Consider the following 15,520-nt stretch of genomic DNA (forward strand, 5'->3'; position numbering starts at 1 on the left):
ATTTGTTGTTCACTTTGGGCGGGGATTGGAAAAGGGATTCAGTGAAACCTTGAGACCACTCCCTTTTTTTCCTCTCTCTCTTTTTTTTTTCCCCAGTCTATCTTTTTCTTTTTCTTTTTTTTTTGTTTTAGTACGTGATGAGACTAACGGTGACAACTAACGATGATGATATTTACAATCTGGCAATAGATACTCAAATGTCTTTAGAAGATTTGAAGGCATTATTGGAAGGTGAGGTACGTATAACTTTATCGAAAAAAAACAAGAACAAAAGGAATAAAAGGTATAGGGTTATGGGAACAAAATGAAGAACGCGTCATTAAAAAATAAAAATAAGATTATTATTGGTGACATTATCTAATATTTTACTTATTCATAATTTACTGTCTCTCTTATAATTGGATTAGTCTGGCGTTCCTCCTACTGAACAACATTTGTATCACAATGGACAAGAACTATTGGACCTGAAGAAGACAATGGAACAATATGGAATAAATGATGACGATATGCTTCTTCTGCAACGAAAAGTGACTACGACAACAACAAACAATGATTCTGATAATATAAGGTAATATAGATTGATTTCTGTTTTGACAACAATGATATATTCAATTTTCTTTTTTTTTTTTTGTGAATCTAGTACGGGGAATGCCAATTTTGATCTTATGCGTCAACATGTTCTCAGTGATCCAAGACTCTTACAACAACTTGCGAACGTAAGTTAAAAAGAAAGAACAAAAAAAAAAAAAAAAAAAAAAGAAAAGAAAGAAAGCAAAGAAAGATAGATTCACATAGTTCTAATGGGTGGGTGGGGAAGATAGTTAAATCCTGAACTTGCTCGTGCAGCTATGAACGATCCTAGTCGATTTACAACAATGGTACAACAGCTGGAACAAAGTCGACAACAAGCTGAACATCAACGGACTCAAATGATAGCAGCCAATGATGATCCTTTTGATGTAGAGGCTCAGAAACGTATTGAAGCTGCAATCAAACAAGAAAATATTGCTGCCAATTTGGAGGCTGCTATGGAATACAATCCGGAATCTTTTGCTAGGGTAAAGAAAAAAAAAGATGAGCAAAGGATATTAAACATCACTAAACATGATATCTTTTTCTTTTTTTTTATAGGTGACTCGCTTATATATCAACGTTGAAATCAATGGCAAAAAGTTGGTGGCATTGGTGGATTCTGGTGCTCAAAGCACTGTGAGTAAGTCATATTAAATTTCCAAAAAAAAAAAAATAAGATATATATTTATTTACTGTTTTTTTATTTATTTATTTATTTATTTACAATGATAGTTAGTCCTGAAACAGCTGAACGGTGTGACCTTATGCGATTAGTAGATACTCGATTTGCAGGGATTGCAAAAGGAGTAGGAACAGCCAATATTCTCGGTAGAGTTCATAGTGCTCAAATGAAACTTAGTAAGGATCTCTTCTTGGGTTGCTCATTCATCGTGGTAGAAGGAAAAGGATCTGAACTTTTACTTGGTTTGGATATGCTTCAAAGACATCGTGTAAGTATCATAATCAAAGAAAGAAAAAAAGAGATTAATTTATTCTTATTCTTTCTTTTTGTTTTTTATATAAGGCTTGTATTGATCTCAGAAAACATGCATTAGTATTTGATGGTTGTGAAATTCCTTTTTTGGCTGAACATGAATTACCAGAAAAACAACGTATGATGGAAGTAAGTAATATCATTTATAAAAATTCAATTTGATATATATATCTATATGAAATACGTGTTTGATTTTCTAGGTTCATGGAAGTGCTGAAGATGAAATGCCAACAGAAGCTCGTTTTGCTGGTCCACTAGCAGCAGAGAATGCTGAATCATCAACATCAGCAACAACAGCAGCAGCAACAACAGCAGTACCAACAGCAGTACCAACAACAACAACGACAGCAACAAGCCATGTAGCTGGTAATATAGAGCTGGTAGTCAATTGGAGATAATATTCATTTTTTTTTTCAATGTATAGATACATCATCAAAATATTCTGAAGAACATATCAAAACATTGACGAATTTAGGCATGTCACGGCAGGTAAAATGTTATCTTTTTAATTATTTATTTTATTTTTACTAATAATAATAATAATAATAATAATAATAATAATAATAATAATAATAATAATAATAATAATAGGAAGCAATCAATGCATTAGAAATGTCTGGTGGTAATATTGACTTGGCAGCTAGTTTATTATTTTGATATGTATGGGTTTAGAAATTTTGTAAACAGGTTGAATACACTTTTATTCAATAATAAATGATGAAATTCGAAAATAAGATGTTGCAAAAATAGGAAATAAAAAATATAGTAAGGATAGAAAATAGATGATAGAAGAAAAAAGAAGTTGAAACGCATAATCCAAATTGAATACAGGAAGTGACAGTAGTTCCATTGAATATATTGAATAACATAAAATAATATATATATATATATATTTAGTCAACATATCCATTCTTTTTTTTATATTTATTTTAACTAATACTGTATCATCATCATCAATCATCAATCAATGTATTTTGACATACTCTCTGGAGATGATAATCTGAAAAAAGTGGTAATGCGTTATCCATTTTGGGAAAGTTTGATATTTCATAATATCACGAAACTATTTTCTTGTGAACCCGACAAAAAAACTTTTTGAAAACACGTTTGAATAATAAAATGTATTGTTTTTACATCTCCATTTATGGAATGTGTGTCCTTTTCTCTTTCTGTCTTGGATTCTCCTCCGCTCATTCCCCCTTTTTATATATATTACTTATTTTTTTCTTGTTTTTTTTTTTCTTTCTTTTTTGTCTTCTTTTTCTTCTTTTACCTATTTTTTATTTTATTTTATTTTATTTTTATCTTTTTTTGTTTTTGACATTTAAGTTTGTCAGATTATATACATATTTACATTCATAATGGTAAAAAAAAAAAAAAAAAAAAAAAAAAAAGAACTCACTATTGAGCAAAAAGAAATAAAGAAACGATATGAACTCTTATATATATATATAGAACTCTACAAGGCATTCTACTGATCCAGAGACATATTATCGCAAACATGAACGTATTGGTATGGTAACAAAATAAGGAAAAAAAAAAAAAAGAAGTTTGATCTTTAACTAATGTTTTTTTTTTAATATTATTTTATGCATATAGGCAAGGGCTCATTTGGTGAAGTTTACAAAGGGTAATATATGGATTTTTTTTATTTCTTTCTTTCTTTCTTTCTTTCTTTATAATAAAGAAATAAAATAGGGGGAATATGGGAGTCATGACATATGTTGATATTGGCAAATGAAAAAAAAAAGAGGGGCGATTTTTTATCATACTAATATCGTCATATCACTTTATAGGGTTGAAATCAAGACAAATAAACCGGTAGCCATCAAAATCATTGATTTAGAAAGTGCAGAAGATGAAATCGATGATATTCAACAAGAAATTGCCATTTTATCTCAATTAGATTCTTCTTTTGTGACAAAGTAAAGTAATGACATATAAATACTTATAAAGATTATCAATACTTATTCCTTTTTTTTTATCATCATCAAGATATCATGGATCTTTTTTGAAGGGTACTGGATTATGGATTATTATGGAATATTGTCATGGAGGATCTTGTAGTGATTTGGTAAGGAAAAAAAGAAAATCATATGTATTTTCATACCTAATATACTAGATATCTGGGGTTAATCATTTAGAGGATCTTATTTTTATTTTTTATTCCTTTTAGATGAAATCCGGGGCTATCTCTGAAGCTCACATTGCCATTATCATTCGAGAACTACTGAAAGGATTAGATTATCTTCATGGTGAAGGCAAATTACATCGAGGTAAAACACAAAATATCAAATGAATCGTCAAAACCTGAACCTTTTTTTTTTCACTCTCCACTTATTATTACTACTATTATTATTATTATTAATTATAGATATAAAAGGTAATAAAAAGAATAGATATTTAAATGGTCATGTCCTTCCTTCCTCCTTGTCTTGGATTCTTATATAAATTCTTTCTTTCATTATATAGCGGCCAATATATTGCTCAGTTCTGATGGTGGAGGTAAGAACTAGGAGCTGTCATCCGGTATTATATCATTGATACTCACCTATTCTTTCATTTCATAGTCAAACTGGCTGATTTCGGTGTCTCTGGTCAGGTAAAGTAGAATGAGATAAAAGGGAATATATATATGTGCGTGTGTTTTTGTGCGTAAAGATGTCGTTTGTTCAAACTCACTCAGCCTCCTTTTTTTTTTTTTTTAATATTACTATTATTTCCTTTTACACAGATCACGGCAACTTTGACGAAAAAGAATACTTTTGTTGGAACTCCTGTAAGTATCTTCTTCTCATTTTAACCAAATAATAAAATATACTCAATCTGAATTGATTATATATATATATATATGTATTAGTTTTGGATGGCACCTGAAGTTATTAAACAATCTGGTTATGACTACAAGGTAAGAAATCAAAAAAAAAAAATCCTTCCAAATGACCATACAAAACTAAACCTCCTTTAATTTTTTTTTTTTTTGACAATAAGGCTGATATTTGGTCACTTGGTATTACAGCTATTGAATTAGCGAAAGGCGAACCTCCTTATGCAGATATTCATCCTATGAAGGTCTTATTCTTTATTCCAAAAAATCAACCTCCTACTCTTAGTGGTCCTTATAGTAAAGCATTCAAAGAATTTGTCAGTATCTGTCTTCAAAAGGATGCATCTCAGGTAAGAAACTACTTCACAAAAAAGAGAAAAAAAAATATTGACTATTATTATTATTATTATTATTACTTTTAGCGACCTTCTGCTAAAGAATTACTCAAACATAAGTTCATAAAAACCAGCAAAAAGGTAGCATATCTTACTGAATTGATTGAACGTCATCATCATTGGAAAAATCAAGGCAACGGACAAGGTAGTGACTCTTCAGACGAAGATGGAAAGTAAGTGGATTATATTTTGACATTTAAATCATATGATATCCATTAATAATATTTTTCTCTTTTACTTTTATAGTGGTGATTTAGAGGATGGTGATGGTTGGGACTTTGGTACGGTCAGACAATCAGCTCCTCCTCCACCACGGTCTACTACAGTGCAATCAGTTTTACCTTCAACACCCAGTCGATATTCTATCGGTGGTTATACTCCTCCAAATGTCAATACAACCACTAACACTTCTACTACAAATTCTAATGCTTCTACTGCTTCTAGTTCTTATGGTCAAAAAGTCACAAGCAAGAATCAAGTCCAACCCCTTTCACGTAACAACGATATCAACGTAAGTGGAATTTATAGTGTGTAAAAATAATTAGTGATTAAACTTTATTTCTGTATATTCTTGTACGGTAGGCGGCTGTGCAAAATCTGACTGTTCGTCAACAACAACAATTGGATGGTACCATCACATCGAATCAGAACACGGTGCGTGCTGCCGCTGAAAAGTATACCCGACAGACGCAGCAACAATCTATAATTACTCATATGAATCACCATAACAACAATGGGAACAACCACAGTAACAACAATAACAACAATAACAGCAGTAACAACAATAACAACAGTAACAACAATAATAACAATAGCAACAATAATCATGAGCATACATCCATACCTGCTGGGTTACCTCCAAGAACACCTTCTTCAAGAAGTATTAGCACCATCAAAAGTGATACCATTCTACGTGATACCGTTGCTCCTATGCTAGCCAAGGTAACAATGCAGACAGACAGAGAGTGAGAGAGAGAGAGAAGAACAGGAAGATAAAAAAGAAATTAGTGATTGATATTCACTGATTAATTTATTTATTTATTTATTTTAGTTACAAGCTGGATGTCGCAATCATAAGAGTCAGGCCGCTCTTGAATCACTACGAAGAGCTTTCCAAGTCGCTGAACGAGAATGTCCTGGAACAACTCAAGTCCTATTTGAAGAAGTCAATAGAATATTACGAACAGAATAAAAATTTTTGATTTTTATATAGGATAGTCTCATTTGTGCCCCTTAGTTACTTAGTTAGTTAGTCTATGTTTGATCCTCTTTCCTATATATATTTATATACCTTTGAAAAATGAAATAAACTAATTGACCGTTGATGGCTTGATGATGATGATGATGATGACGATAAGTAACGATTCTATCACTAAAAAATATATATATAAAAAGTAGAAGAAATAAATGAATAGAAACAAATAAATCATGAATTGCTGATCGGTATACAATAGCTTTATTTCAATAAATAATGTTGATCACAAACAAAAAAAGGATAACAGGTGGGGGGATTCAAAAACGTATAATAAATAACTAGATAAAGAGGATGGTAGTAAGGGAAATTTTAGAAAAGACAATATCTAGTTGGACAACACCAAAGTGACAAAGTCTAACGTGGAGGGAAAAAAAAAGACAAGGTGAGTCAGGATATAGTTATTGATGGATGTGACTAAAACTTACCGACATAGTTGATACGACCATCTTTACCAACTTCGACTTCTTTCAAAAGTTCATCGACTTCTTCATCAGAAAGTTTTTCACCAAGGTTAGTCAAGACTAATAAAAAAAAATAAATCAGTCAAATTTGATATAACTTCACTATGTTTCTTTTACCATAACGAAGTTCACCAGCAGAGATATAGCCATCACCTTCCTTATCAAAAACTTGGAAACCTTGAATAAATTCTTGAGAAGATCCAGCAGGCTTGAATCCATCTGGACGAGTGAGAATGGTCAAAAAGGTACCAAAGTCAATATCCACCTCTATTCAATCACAAAAAATATCCAGTTAATGTATCTTTTTTTCTTTCTTTCTTTTTTATTGAACAAAAGAATCCCTCATTTGTTTGTTTACCTTGCTTATCACTGCCACCTACAGACTTGATCAATTCTCGCACTTCTGCTTGAGTAGGGTTTTGTCCGAGACCACGTAACAGATCACCAAGATTGGTAGAAGATACGGTACTATTTCCCTTCTTATCGTATAAAGAGAAGGCTTCCTTCCATTCTACATTTCAAACAAAAAAAAGAGATATTAATAACCAATGAAAATTTTTCATCTTACAAAAAAAAAAAAAAAAAAAAAAAAAAAAAAGATGAAAGTAAATATCACGTCTTTGGGTTATTTACCATCGAGTTGTTCTTGGGTAGGTTGGTTCTTTAGATGATAATGAAGAAAAAAAAAAAAGAATAAAAGATAAATAAACTATTTGCTTGTTCTATATAATATGGTTACTTACACTAGGGCTCATGATGTGTTTGTATAAAAAAAAAATAGATATGGAAAGAAAAAGAAAGAAAAGGAGGAAACCCGACGGAGAAAAATGATGTTTTTTTTAAAAACACGAAGTGTAGCGGTACTTTTGATTGGCTGGTATCATGCTTACAAGAAGTAAGGCTTATTTATTCAGTGGTGGTTATTGAAGTAAATCACCTGCATAATATATAATCGTTTATTTTTTTTTTTTTTGAAATCAACAATGTGTAGTCGTCGTTTTGTTTGATATAATAAAAAAGAAAATGAATGTTGTTGTGAAGGATGATTTGATAGACTTTCATTGGTTAATGCAGAGTGTTGACCTTATCACTGTAGAAGGAGAAGATGTGATCAACAGAAAAGTAAAACATCAAAAGCCCAACAGCATTCATCTAATCCTTTTTGTATCCATTTAATCATATAAAAAAAAAGAAATTTATTTGTTGATATATACTAAAACATATACACTATCTATTTATGAGAATCTGCAAACACAGCAAAACTATCTACATAATAAGTTGGTTTGATCTTGTTTTCAGGGTCCAAAAGTTCTTGTTCAGAAGACACACCTAAAAAGTATTATAGAATAAGTATATTATATAACATATTCCTCTTTTTTTTTTTTTTTCCTCAATTACTCTACCTGTCAAAACACATAAGGTTTCCAAACCACCTTTCAAACCAAAATCAATATCTGTATCTAATCGATCACCAATCATGCATGTTCTTGATTTTTCCAAATTGTACCTAAAAAAAGTGAAATCAATTTAATGTTTTCGATCACTATCAACTATCATTTCAAAAAGTAACTTACTGAACAAAAATAGCTTCCATCATGTTTTGAGCAGGCTTGCCAAGAACAATATCAGGTCGTCGTTTTAGTGCGGTGATAAGAGGAGCTGCAATGGAACCAGCACCAGGATGAAGAGAGCCATGAATTGGGAAAGTTGTATCTTCATTAGTGGCAATGAATGGAATATCTTTATTGTTTCGAAGATAGGTAAAAGCCTTGGCATATTTCTTGTAATTGACTTGAGTATCTAATCCCACAACCACAGCACCAATAGAAGGATCATCAGGAATAGGATCATTGTCTATCAATCCACTGTCAGCCTATTATCATTTAAACACATAGAAGGCACACAATTTCAATATCAGCAATCATCCCCAACAAAAAAAAAAAAAAAAAAAAAAAAAAAAAAAAAAAAAAAAAAAAAAAAAAAAAACTATCAAAAATTATACTTACTTCTGCACCACAGCTTTGGATACCTTCATGGGCCAGTTCTTCAGTAATACCAGACATACCAATGACATATACCTTCTTATCTTCAGGAAATTTTAATACGTTTTTCAAGTATGAAGCAGTAGCGAAGGCAGAACTAAAAATTTCTTCCTGAAGAGAGACAAAGTCAGTGTTGGTTTCTGTATTCAAAGTTGATGTAGAGGTGTCATTTTCCACATACTATATCTGCTTGTATACCCAATCGTTCGAATTTCTTGAGGAAGGATGCTCTTGAGGTAGTACTATTATTGGTGACAAAGTAGATCTTTTTCCCTTCAGTAAGAAAAGAAAGATTTAGAATTTGTCAGTAAATAATATGAGTGTGCCTTTTATATATATATATATATATGTATCTAATCACGTTTTCCTTTTTTTTTTTTTTTTTTTTTACCTTTTTCACGTAGTTTTTTCATGGCTTCAAGGACACCAGGAATAAGGACATTACCATGCCAAAGTACACCTGTAATAGAACGAATACGTCAGTATAGTACATTTTTTTTTTTTTTATGAAAAAGAGATAATTCATACCATCACAGTCAAAGAGGTAATTATCAAACTTATCCAGGAATTCTTCGTGTTCTTGAGCACTGATTAGCTTTCTAGTCATTGTCGCCCTGAAGTCTAGTGAAAAAATCTAAAGAAAAGAAAAAGGGAAAAATGAAAGCAGAGATGAAAACAGTAAACAAAAAACCATCCATTTCGTATTCCGCCCATTGCTTCAAATCATTCTTTCCTTTGTTAATAAACATGTCACTTGATCAAATGACTATCAAACTAATCTTTTTTATCATCCCATCATCATTATCCATTATAGGAGACAACGATCAATCAATCGATATCATCGCATGAGCATCATTGGACACGCTCATTGGAGAAGATAAAGAAAATTACAACCCAGCTAAATCATTCTTGATATGAAAATCTAGAATAGTAAAGTTTTTTTTTTGATTTTATTATATGTACAAATATCAAGAAAAAAAGAAAAAGAAAAAAACGTGGAATATCAATAGATGATATAATTATACTTGTTTTAAATTGTAAAGACAAAAAAAAAAAAGAGCTTCATTGATCCTAATGAACGATATACATTGTATTTTATTATTGACCAATGCAGTACTTTACTGTATGATGATGATGATGATGATGAAATCATGGCGTAAAATGCTGTTATTTTAGAAGAAAGTTAGATAAAAAAAAAAAAAAAGAAATGCTCTAAAATGGAATACGTCTAAACTATTTATATGAATGAAATTAAAGCAAAATAAAAAATGATGGTTAAGAATGAAAGACTAGATTAGGAAGATCCAAAAGGTAACACAAACTGGGGATGATTGGAGGGACAAAAAAAGAACTATAAACAATTTAGACATTATAATCAGAGGCTAATTATCAGTGTAAAGAAAAAAAAAGCTATATAAAGTACAGTATATAATATGATGAGTTAAGGAGAAATTGTTGGTATAAGAGAAAAAAAAAAAGGGGGGGAATGGAGGAAGGAGTATTGAAGGAGTATAGTCAAACTAGCAGAAAAAGCAAAATATCGGTTGTTAAAAAAAGATATCTACTGAATGTGTGAAAGGAGGTCAATCGTTTCCTTGGTTACACTTATAAAGTTAGTTTTTCCTTTTCTTTTTATTTTCTTTTTTTTTTTTTTTTTTTCTTCTTCACACACAAATGAGAAACTGATTTGATTTATTTTATCTTTCAATTTATACGAAATTTATTCGGACTCTCTTTCTCTTTATTCTTTTTTTATATATACATAAAATATATTTGTCGGTTCCTTAACTGCTTTTTTTTTTCTTACCTTCTTTTTATATCTATAATATATTCTGTATACTTTTTTTTTTTTTTACCTTTTTTTTATATTTTGTTCATCACAACCCACACAATCTCATTCCTCCTTCATATATATACATCTACCTCCTTATACACATTGATTGACTGATGGACCATACCACTACAGCAACAACAACAACAACAACAACAACTGCTACTACTATAAGTGCATTGAATCGTAATTTATCAACGTCATCTCGTTTTAGTCGACGGGACGCTAGTATGGATAATGACGGCACAATAAGGACACCTAGACGACAGAAATCCCTTGTACGACCTGAACGTGAACGAGTAGATGCAAATCATCGACAATATTATTATCGTCAACGAGCTGCCAATCAAGATATAGTAGCACCAAGTACAACAGGTAATCAACCATTACAACAAAACGAACTGGACCTACAACAACAACAACAACAACAACAGATCGGACGGGTTCCATCTCATCGACGATTAGAAAGAGGATCAAGTATTAATCATCATCGACAAAATAATATCAACAATATTACAACTGATGGATTAGAACGACAATCTTCAAAGCTTATTCGACGTGGTAAAAGTATTCTAGGAAGGGAAAAACCATCATCAATAGCAAGACGACAAGGAGCTCATGGTCAAATCACAGATAAAGATACTGAAGAAGATGAATATGAATATGAATCAACTGAAGGTGCTATTAATTTGTCAAGACCTTTAACTTTTTGGGAAAGATTACCAGATCCTTGGTTAACCTATTGTCGCTTATTGACCTGTTGTATACCTGGTGCATTTCTTGGCGTCTTTGGTAAGGACATATATTGTTGTTGTTGTTTATCACCGAAATAGTAAAAATAAAAAAAGAACTGATCTTTTTTTTTTTTGTTTATTTATTTATTAACTTACATTACATTATAATTCTGTGGGGGGATATAAATTTAGGTATTCCAAAAGGTCCTGCTCAAACAGCATGGCGTGAAAAGATTGGTTTATTATCCTTTATTTTGATGATCATGGCCTTTGTTGGTTTTCTTACCTTTGGTTTTACTCAAGCTGTTTGTCCGACTCCACCACTTAGTGTTCAAGGTGGTCAAGTTAATTCTGGTTATCTGATCATCAACGGTTGGGCTTATTTATTAGCTGATTGGAATGGTCATCCTGCTGCTCCTCCTAATATCAATGCTTCTTCCAACATTTTATACCCTCCTATCAATGCTGGTGGTTATGATGCTACTTTTTTATTTCAAGATCAATCTACTGCTGGTTGTTCCAACGTTTTGACTCCCAAGAATCCATCCAATGTACCTGAAATTTATTTCCCTTGTCGCCTCTTCAATCCAAATCAAACCATTGCTCCTGATCCAGCTACTTTTACCAACACTTCGGGTTGTCATTTATCTTCCGCCGCTCGTTCCATGTTCCACCAATTTGTTAGAGATGGTGTCCCTAATAACAAGCATTCATTGACAAAGGCTGCAAGAGTATATTATAGTTGGGAAAATATTAAATCCTCCAAAAATATGGTCGCATACAATGGGTAAAAAAAAAAAAAAAAAAAAAAAAAAAAAAAAAAAAAAAAGGATCTTATTTCTGAATTACTCAAATTTATCATCACTATCATCATTAGGGATATCTTGAATTTGGAATTACTTAAATCACTACCTACCAATATTTGGAATATACCTGCAAATGGCTTGATCTCACACTTGATTCAAACTCCTGAACAATATTCTGGAAAGGATATCAGTCATTTGATCACATCGAATAGGGTCCAAGGTTCGAAATTTATAGAAGAAGCTCGATGTTTATCCGCTATTATCAAGGTGGGTTCTTTGGATACTCTTAGTATTGGATGTATTAGTTCAGATATTGTACTTTATGTATCATTGGTGGTAATCCTTGGTGTTATCGGTACAAAATTCGGTTTGGCTATGATCTTTGGCTGGTGTTTATCTTGGAAACTTGGTAACTTCAAGGAAGGAAGCTCTTATTCGGCACGTATGAAACGTGAAGCAGAAATTGAAAACTGGGCACAGAATATGTCAACATCAGGTCCTCTCAGTAAACCAAGGATTAACAGCATGTACTTTGGCAACAATATGAATAATAAACGCAAATCACTTTTCCCTCAAACATCTAGGTTTACTCAACCTAAAGCTGGCTCTACAAGGTTTGATACTGAAAAGGTCCCTACGACTGTATGGAAAACTCCGACTAGGTATGAATAGAAGAAAAGAGTGATTTTTAATATTTTTAACCTTCTTTCTTTTATATTATTATTATTATTATTATTATTATTATTATTATTATTATTTAGTGCATTAGAAGGTTTTGCTTCTCGACAATCAACATATTTTGGTTCTTCCTCACCTTCCGTCAGATTCTTTGGTGAATCAAGTCCTAGACGATCATCCATATCCTCCGATTTCAATAGTGGCGATTCTTCATCTTCAGGCAGTGTACCATGTCCATTCCCTCTTTCACCTCGCGTTCTTCGTCAACCTTCAGCAGATTATATGCCTTTCAACTTTCCTTTGGTTCATACAGTTTGCTTGGTGACTTGTTATTCTGAAGGAGAGGAAGGTTTACGTACAACTTTGGATTCCATTGCAACAAGTGATTATCCTAACTCTCACAAGGTTATATTGGTGATTTGTGATGGCATCATTACTGGTTCTGGAAATAGTCGATCTACTCCTGATATTTGTGTTTCAATGATGCGTGATCTTGTTATGCCTGAACATCAAGTTCGAGCAACTCATTATGTAGCCATTGCTGATGGTAGTCGACGTAATAACATGGCCAAGGTGTATGCTGGATTTTACAAGTACGATGACAATACCATTGATCCTTCCTTACAACAACGTGTACCTATGGTTACTATCGTGAAATGTGGAACTCCTGAAGAAGCATCAACATCTAAGAAACCCGGCAATCGAGGCAAGCGTGACTCCCAGATCATATTGATGCAATTCATGCAAAAGGTGATGTTTGATGAACGTATGACGACGATGGAATATGAATTTTTCAATTCTTTATGGCGTGTTACTGGTGTTCCTCCTGATCAATATGAAATTTGTTTGATGGTGGATGCTGATACCAAGCTTTACCCCGATGCGCTGTCACGTTTGATTAGTTGTGCAGTCAAAGATCCTGAAATTAGTGGCATGTGTGGTGAAACAAAAATTGCAAACAAAATGGATAGTTGGGTCACAATGATTCAAGGTAATTATGATTATTTAAAAAAAAAAAAGGAAAGCTATGATTGTACATATAACTTATATTCCTTCCTTTTTTTTTTTTTTTTACTTTCTTGTTCTAGTGTTTGAATATTATATCTCACATCATCAAAGTAAAGCATTTGAATCCATCTTTGGTATTGTGACTTGTTTGCCTGGATGTTTCTGTATGTATCGTATCAAGAGTCCGAAAGGTCCACCTGGACATTATGTACCCATCCTTGCCAATCCTGATATTGTGGAACATTATTCTGAAAATGTGGTGGATACCTTACACAAAAAGAACTTGCTGCTCCTTGGTGAAGACCGGTATTTGTCGACGTTAATGCTTAAAACATTCCCCAATCGAAAGATGATGTTTGTCCCACAAGCTGTGTAAGTGAAAAAAAAAAAAAAAAAAAAAAAAAAAACTGTATCAAAACTTCTTACTTTATTATTCTAATTCCTCATAGGTGTAAAACGGTTGTTCCTGATACTTTTTCAGTTTTACTCTCTCAACGAAGACGATGGATCAATTCTACTATTCATAACTTGATGGAATTACTGTTTGTACATGATCTATGTGGAACATTTTGTTTTTCGATGCAATTTGTGGTATTTATGGAACTGGTTGGCACATTGGCCTTACCTGCAGCTATCTCGTTTACATTGTACTTGGTGATCATGGCGTGTATTGGACAACCTGCTGTCCTTCCATTGATTTTATTGGCCTTGATTCTTGGTTTACCTGCTGTCCTAATTGTGATGACAAGTCGAAAAGTGGTATATGTCTGTTGGATGCTTGTGTACCTGATTTCTTTACCCATTTGGAATTTTGTTTTGCCGGTGTATGCGTATTGGCATTTTGATGATTTCTCATGGGGTGACACACGTAAAGTGGAAGGCTCGGACAAGAAACAAGAAGCTAAAGGTCATGGTGACAAGGATGGTGAATTCGACAGTTCCAAGATTATCATGAAAAAGTGGAGTGATTATGAGAAAGACCGACGTATTCAAATCGCCATGGAACGCAACTTGCCTTTGCCTCGCTTTATGGAACGACCTCGTAGCACAATGGATATCTTTAAGGAACATGTTTTAGGAAACAACAATAACTATCGATACAACAACTATTATGGCAGTAAAACTGGTTCAGCTGGATCAAGTAGTAGTGATGCTCCTTTGACTCATAGTCAAGATACTGATGGTGACATTAGTGACCTTCCATTGCAACAACAACAACAACAACAACAACAACAACAACCGTATCGTCATGATCAACATTCACAACCCAATGGTATTCGATTACGATCATTACAAAGTGACAACAACCATTACAACAGTAACAGTGGTGATTATCATAGTGAATTACCATCAAATAAACCACTTCCTCAACGAGCTCAGTCACCATTACAAACAATCAATAAAACAACAACAACAGCAACAACTAATATGATTGCTAAACCAACTCCAGAACAACAACGGCACTATTTATCGCCTACCATGACGACAGGATCACACCCCCAATGGCTTAGTACAACTACTACTACGTGGGCTGACCCTGCACCTCATCATCAAACCGACACTATACCTGATATGGCGGATCGTCCTCTTCCTCCACCTCATCGACAATAGGATTTACTGTAGAAACTTTTAGTGTTGGTTATAGTTTAGTTATACTTTTTTTTTTATGATCTACATTCCCATTGAAAAAAAATAAAGAATAAAAAATAAAAAAAAAAGGAGACTGATGTAATATTGTTGATTATATATAGTTCTGTTTTATTTATGATGATTCTTTATTTTATAAATATGTATGTATATGTGTCTGACCTGAATGGCAATTTCTGTGCATGAGTTGCTAAAAGCGTTAAATACCATTTAGCCGATGATTTCGACCGAGTCTATATATGTACATAGATGTCGTATGATGATGATGT

At 32.6% G+C, this 15,520-nt stretch overlaps 5 protein-coding genes across 5 annotated transcripts; 4 read left to right on the plus strand and 1 right to left on the minus strand.

Moving 5' to 3' along the window:
* Window positions 1-81: 81 nt before the first annotated feature.
* Window positions 82-1,442, plus strand: BX664DRAFT_67284 (ubiquitin-related domain-containing protein). Its single transcript, XM_051549689.1, has 6 exons — window positions 82-236; window positions 408-568; window positions 641-716; window positions 822-1,058; window positions 1,132-1,209; window positions 1,306-1,442. Exons 1-6 carry the CDS (start codon window positions 138-140, stop codon window positions 1,345-1,347), a joined length of 693 nt encoding a protein of 230 aa, XP_051403064.1. The 5' UTR covers window positions 82-137; the 3' UTR covers window positions 1,348-1,442.
* Window positions 1,443-1,688: 246 nt separating this feature from the next.
* Window positions 1,689-2,291, plus strand: BX664DRAFT_67302 (uncharacterized protein). The gene is made up of 3 exons (XM_051549690.1): window positions 1,689-1,933; window positions 1,992-2,056; window positions 2,159-2,291. The coding sequence occupies exons 1-3, from the start codon at window positions 1,792-1,794 to the stop codon at window positions 2,222-2,224; spliced, it is 273 nt and encodes a 90-aa protein (XP_051403065.1). The 5' UTR covers window positions 1,689-1,791; the 3' UTR covers window positions 2,225-2,291.
* Window positions 2,292-2,833: 542 nt separating this feature from the next.
* On the plus strand, window positions 2,834-6,141 carry BX664DRAFT_292003 (Pkinase-domain-containing protein). The gene is made up of 16 exons (XM_051541968.1): window positions 2,834-2,931; window positions 3,023-3,080; window positions 3,167-3,197; window positions 3,364-3,492; window positions 3,563-3,641; window positions 3,744-3,843; window positions 3,942-3,950; window positions 4,040-4,072; window positions 4,138-4,169; window positions 4,302-4,346; window positions 4,428-4,475; window positions 4,559-4,744; window positions 4,817-4,962; window positions 5,036-5,300; window positions 5,372-5,731; window positions 5,841-6,141. Exons 1-16 carry the CDS (start codon window positions 2,929-2,931, stop codon window positions 5,979-5,981), a joined length of 1,665 nt encoding a protein of 554 aa, XP_051403066.1. The 5' UTR covers window positions 2,834-2,928; the 3' UTR covers window positions 5,982-6,141.
* Window positions 6,142-6,220: 79 nt separating this feature from the next.
* BX664DRAFT_292004 (HAD-like domain-containing protein) lies at window positions 6,221-9,216 on the minus strand. Its single transcript, XM_051541969.1, has 11 exons — window positions 9,076-9,216; window positions 8,939-9,007; window positions 8,729-8,820; window positions 8,512-8,658; window positions 8,080-8,378; window positions 7,909-8,012; window positions 7,769-7,834; window positions 6,864-7,016; window positions 6,623-6,772; window positions 6,470-6,565; window positions 6,221-6,398 (listed from the first exon to the last, which is right to left on the minus strand). The coding sequence occupies exons 1-11, from the start codon at window positions 9,152-9,154 to the stop codon at window positions 6,370-6,372; spliced, it is 1,284 nt and encodes a 427-aa protein (XP_051403067.1). The 5' UTR covers window positions 9,155-9,216; the 3' UTR covers window positions 6,221-6,369.
* Window positions 9,217-11,369: 2,153 nt separating this feature from the next.
* BX664DRAFT_364051 (chitin synthase) lies at window positions 11,370-15,215 on the plus strand (the record flags this gene model as incomplete). Its single annotated transcript, XM_051548404.1, has 6 exons — window positions 11,370-11,899; window positions 11,990-12,580; window positions 12,680-13,587; window positions 13,685-13,976; window positions 14,054-14,646; window positions 14,683-15,215. 6 exons carry the CDS (start codon window positions 11,370-11,372, stop codon window positions 15,213-15,215), a joined length of 3,447 nt encoding a protein of 1,148 aa, XP_051403068.1.
* Window positions 15,216-15,520: the final 305 nt, after the last annotated feature.

The sequence above is a fragment of the Halteromyces radiatus genome (assembly GCF_025201355.1).
Source record: "Halteromyces radiatus strain CBS 162.75 chromosome Unknown BX664scaffold_2, whole genome shotgun sequence".
NCBI classification, from domain to species: Eukaryota; Fungi; Mucoromycota; class Mucoromycetes; order Mucorales; family Cunninghamellaceae; genus Halteromyces; species Halteromyces radiatus.

What these genes read in the sequence shown, in the direction of transcription:
- BX664DRAFT_67284 (XM_051549689.1), top strand. Translation starts at nt 138, where the DNA reads ATGAGACTAACGGTGACAACTAACGATGATGATATTTACAATCTGGCA. An exon ending in AGGCATTATTGGAAGGTGAG is followed by an intron (nt 237 to 407) that starts GTACGTATAACT and finishes TAATTGGATTAG; the next exon opens with TCTGGCGTTCCTCCTACTGA. An exon ending in AATGATTCTGATAATATAAG is followed by an intron (nt 569 to 640) that starts GTAATATAGATT and finishes TTGTGAATCTAG; the next exon opens with TACGGGGAATGCCAATTTTG.
- BX664DRAFT_67302 (XM_051549690.1), top strand. Translation starts at nt 1,792, where the DNA reads ATGCCAACAGAAGCTCGTTTTGCTGGTCCACTAGCAGCAGAGAATGCT. An exon ending in AGCAACAAGCCATGTAGCTG is followed by an intron (nt 1,934 to 1,991) that starts GTAATATAGAGC and finishes TTCAATGTATAG; the next exon opens with ATACATCATCAAAATATTCT. An exon ending in ATTTAGGCATGTCACGGCAG is followed by an intron (nt 2,057 to 2,158) that starts GTAAAATGTTAT and finishes TAATAATAATAG; the next exon opens with GAAGCAATCAATGCATTAGA.
- BX664DRAFT_292003 (XM_051541968.1), top strand. An exon ending in TCTTCAGACGAAGATGGAAA is followed by an intron (nt 4,963 to 5,035) that starts GTAAGTGGATTA and finishes TTACTTTTATAG; the next exon opens with TGGTGATTTAGAGGATGGTG. An exon ending in TTGCTCCTATGCTAGCCAAG is followed by an intron (nt 5,732 to 5,840) that starts GTAACAATGCAG and finishes TATTTATTTTAG; the next exon opens with TTACAAGCTGGATGTCGCAA.
- BX664DRAFT_292004 (XM_051541969.1), bottom strand. Translation starts at nt 9,154, where the DNA reads ATGACTAGAAAGCTAATCAGTGCTCAAGAACACGAAGAATTCCTGGAT. An exon ending in TCCAAAGCTGTGGTGCAGAA is followed by an intron (nt 8,379 to 8,511) that starts GTAAGTATAATT and finishes AAATGATAATAG; the next exon opens with GCTGACAGTGGATTGATAGA. An exon ending in TGCTGGTGAACTTCGTTATG is followed by an intron (nt 6,566 to 6,622) that starts GTAAAAGAAACA and finishes TTTTTTTATTAG; the next exon opens with TCTTGACTAACCTTGGTGAA.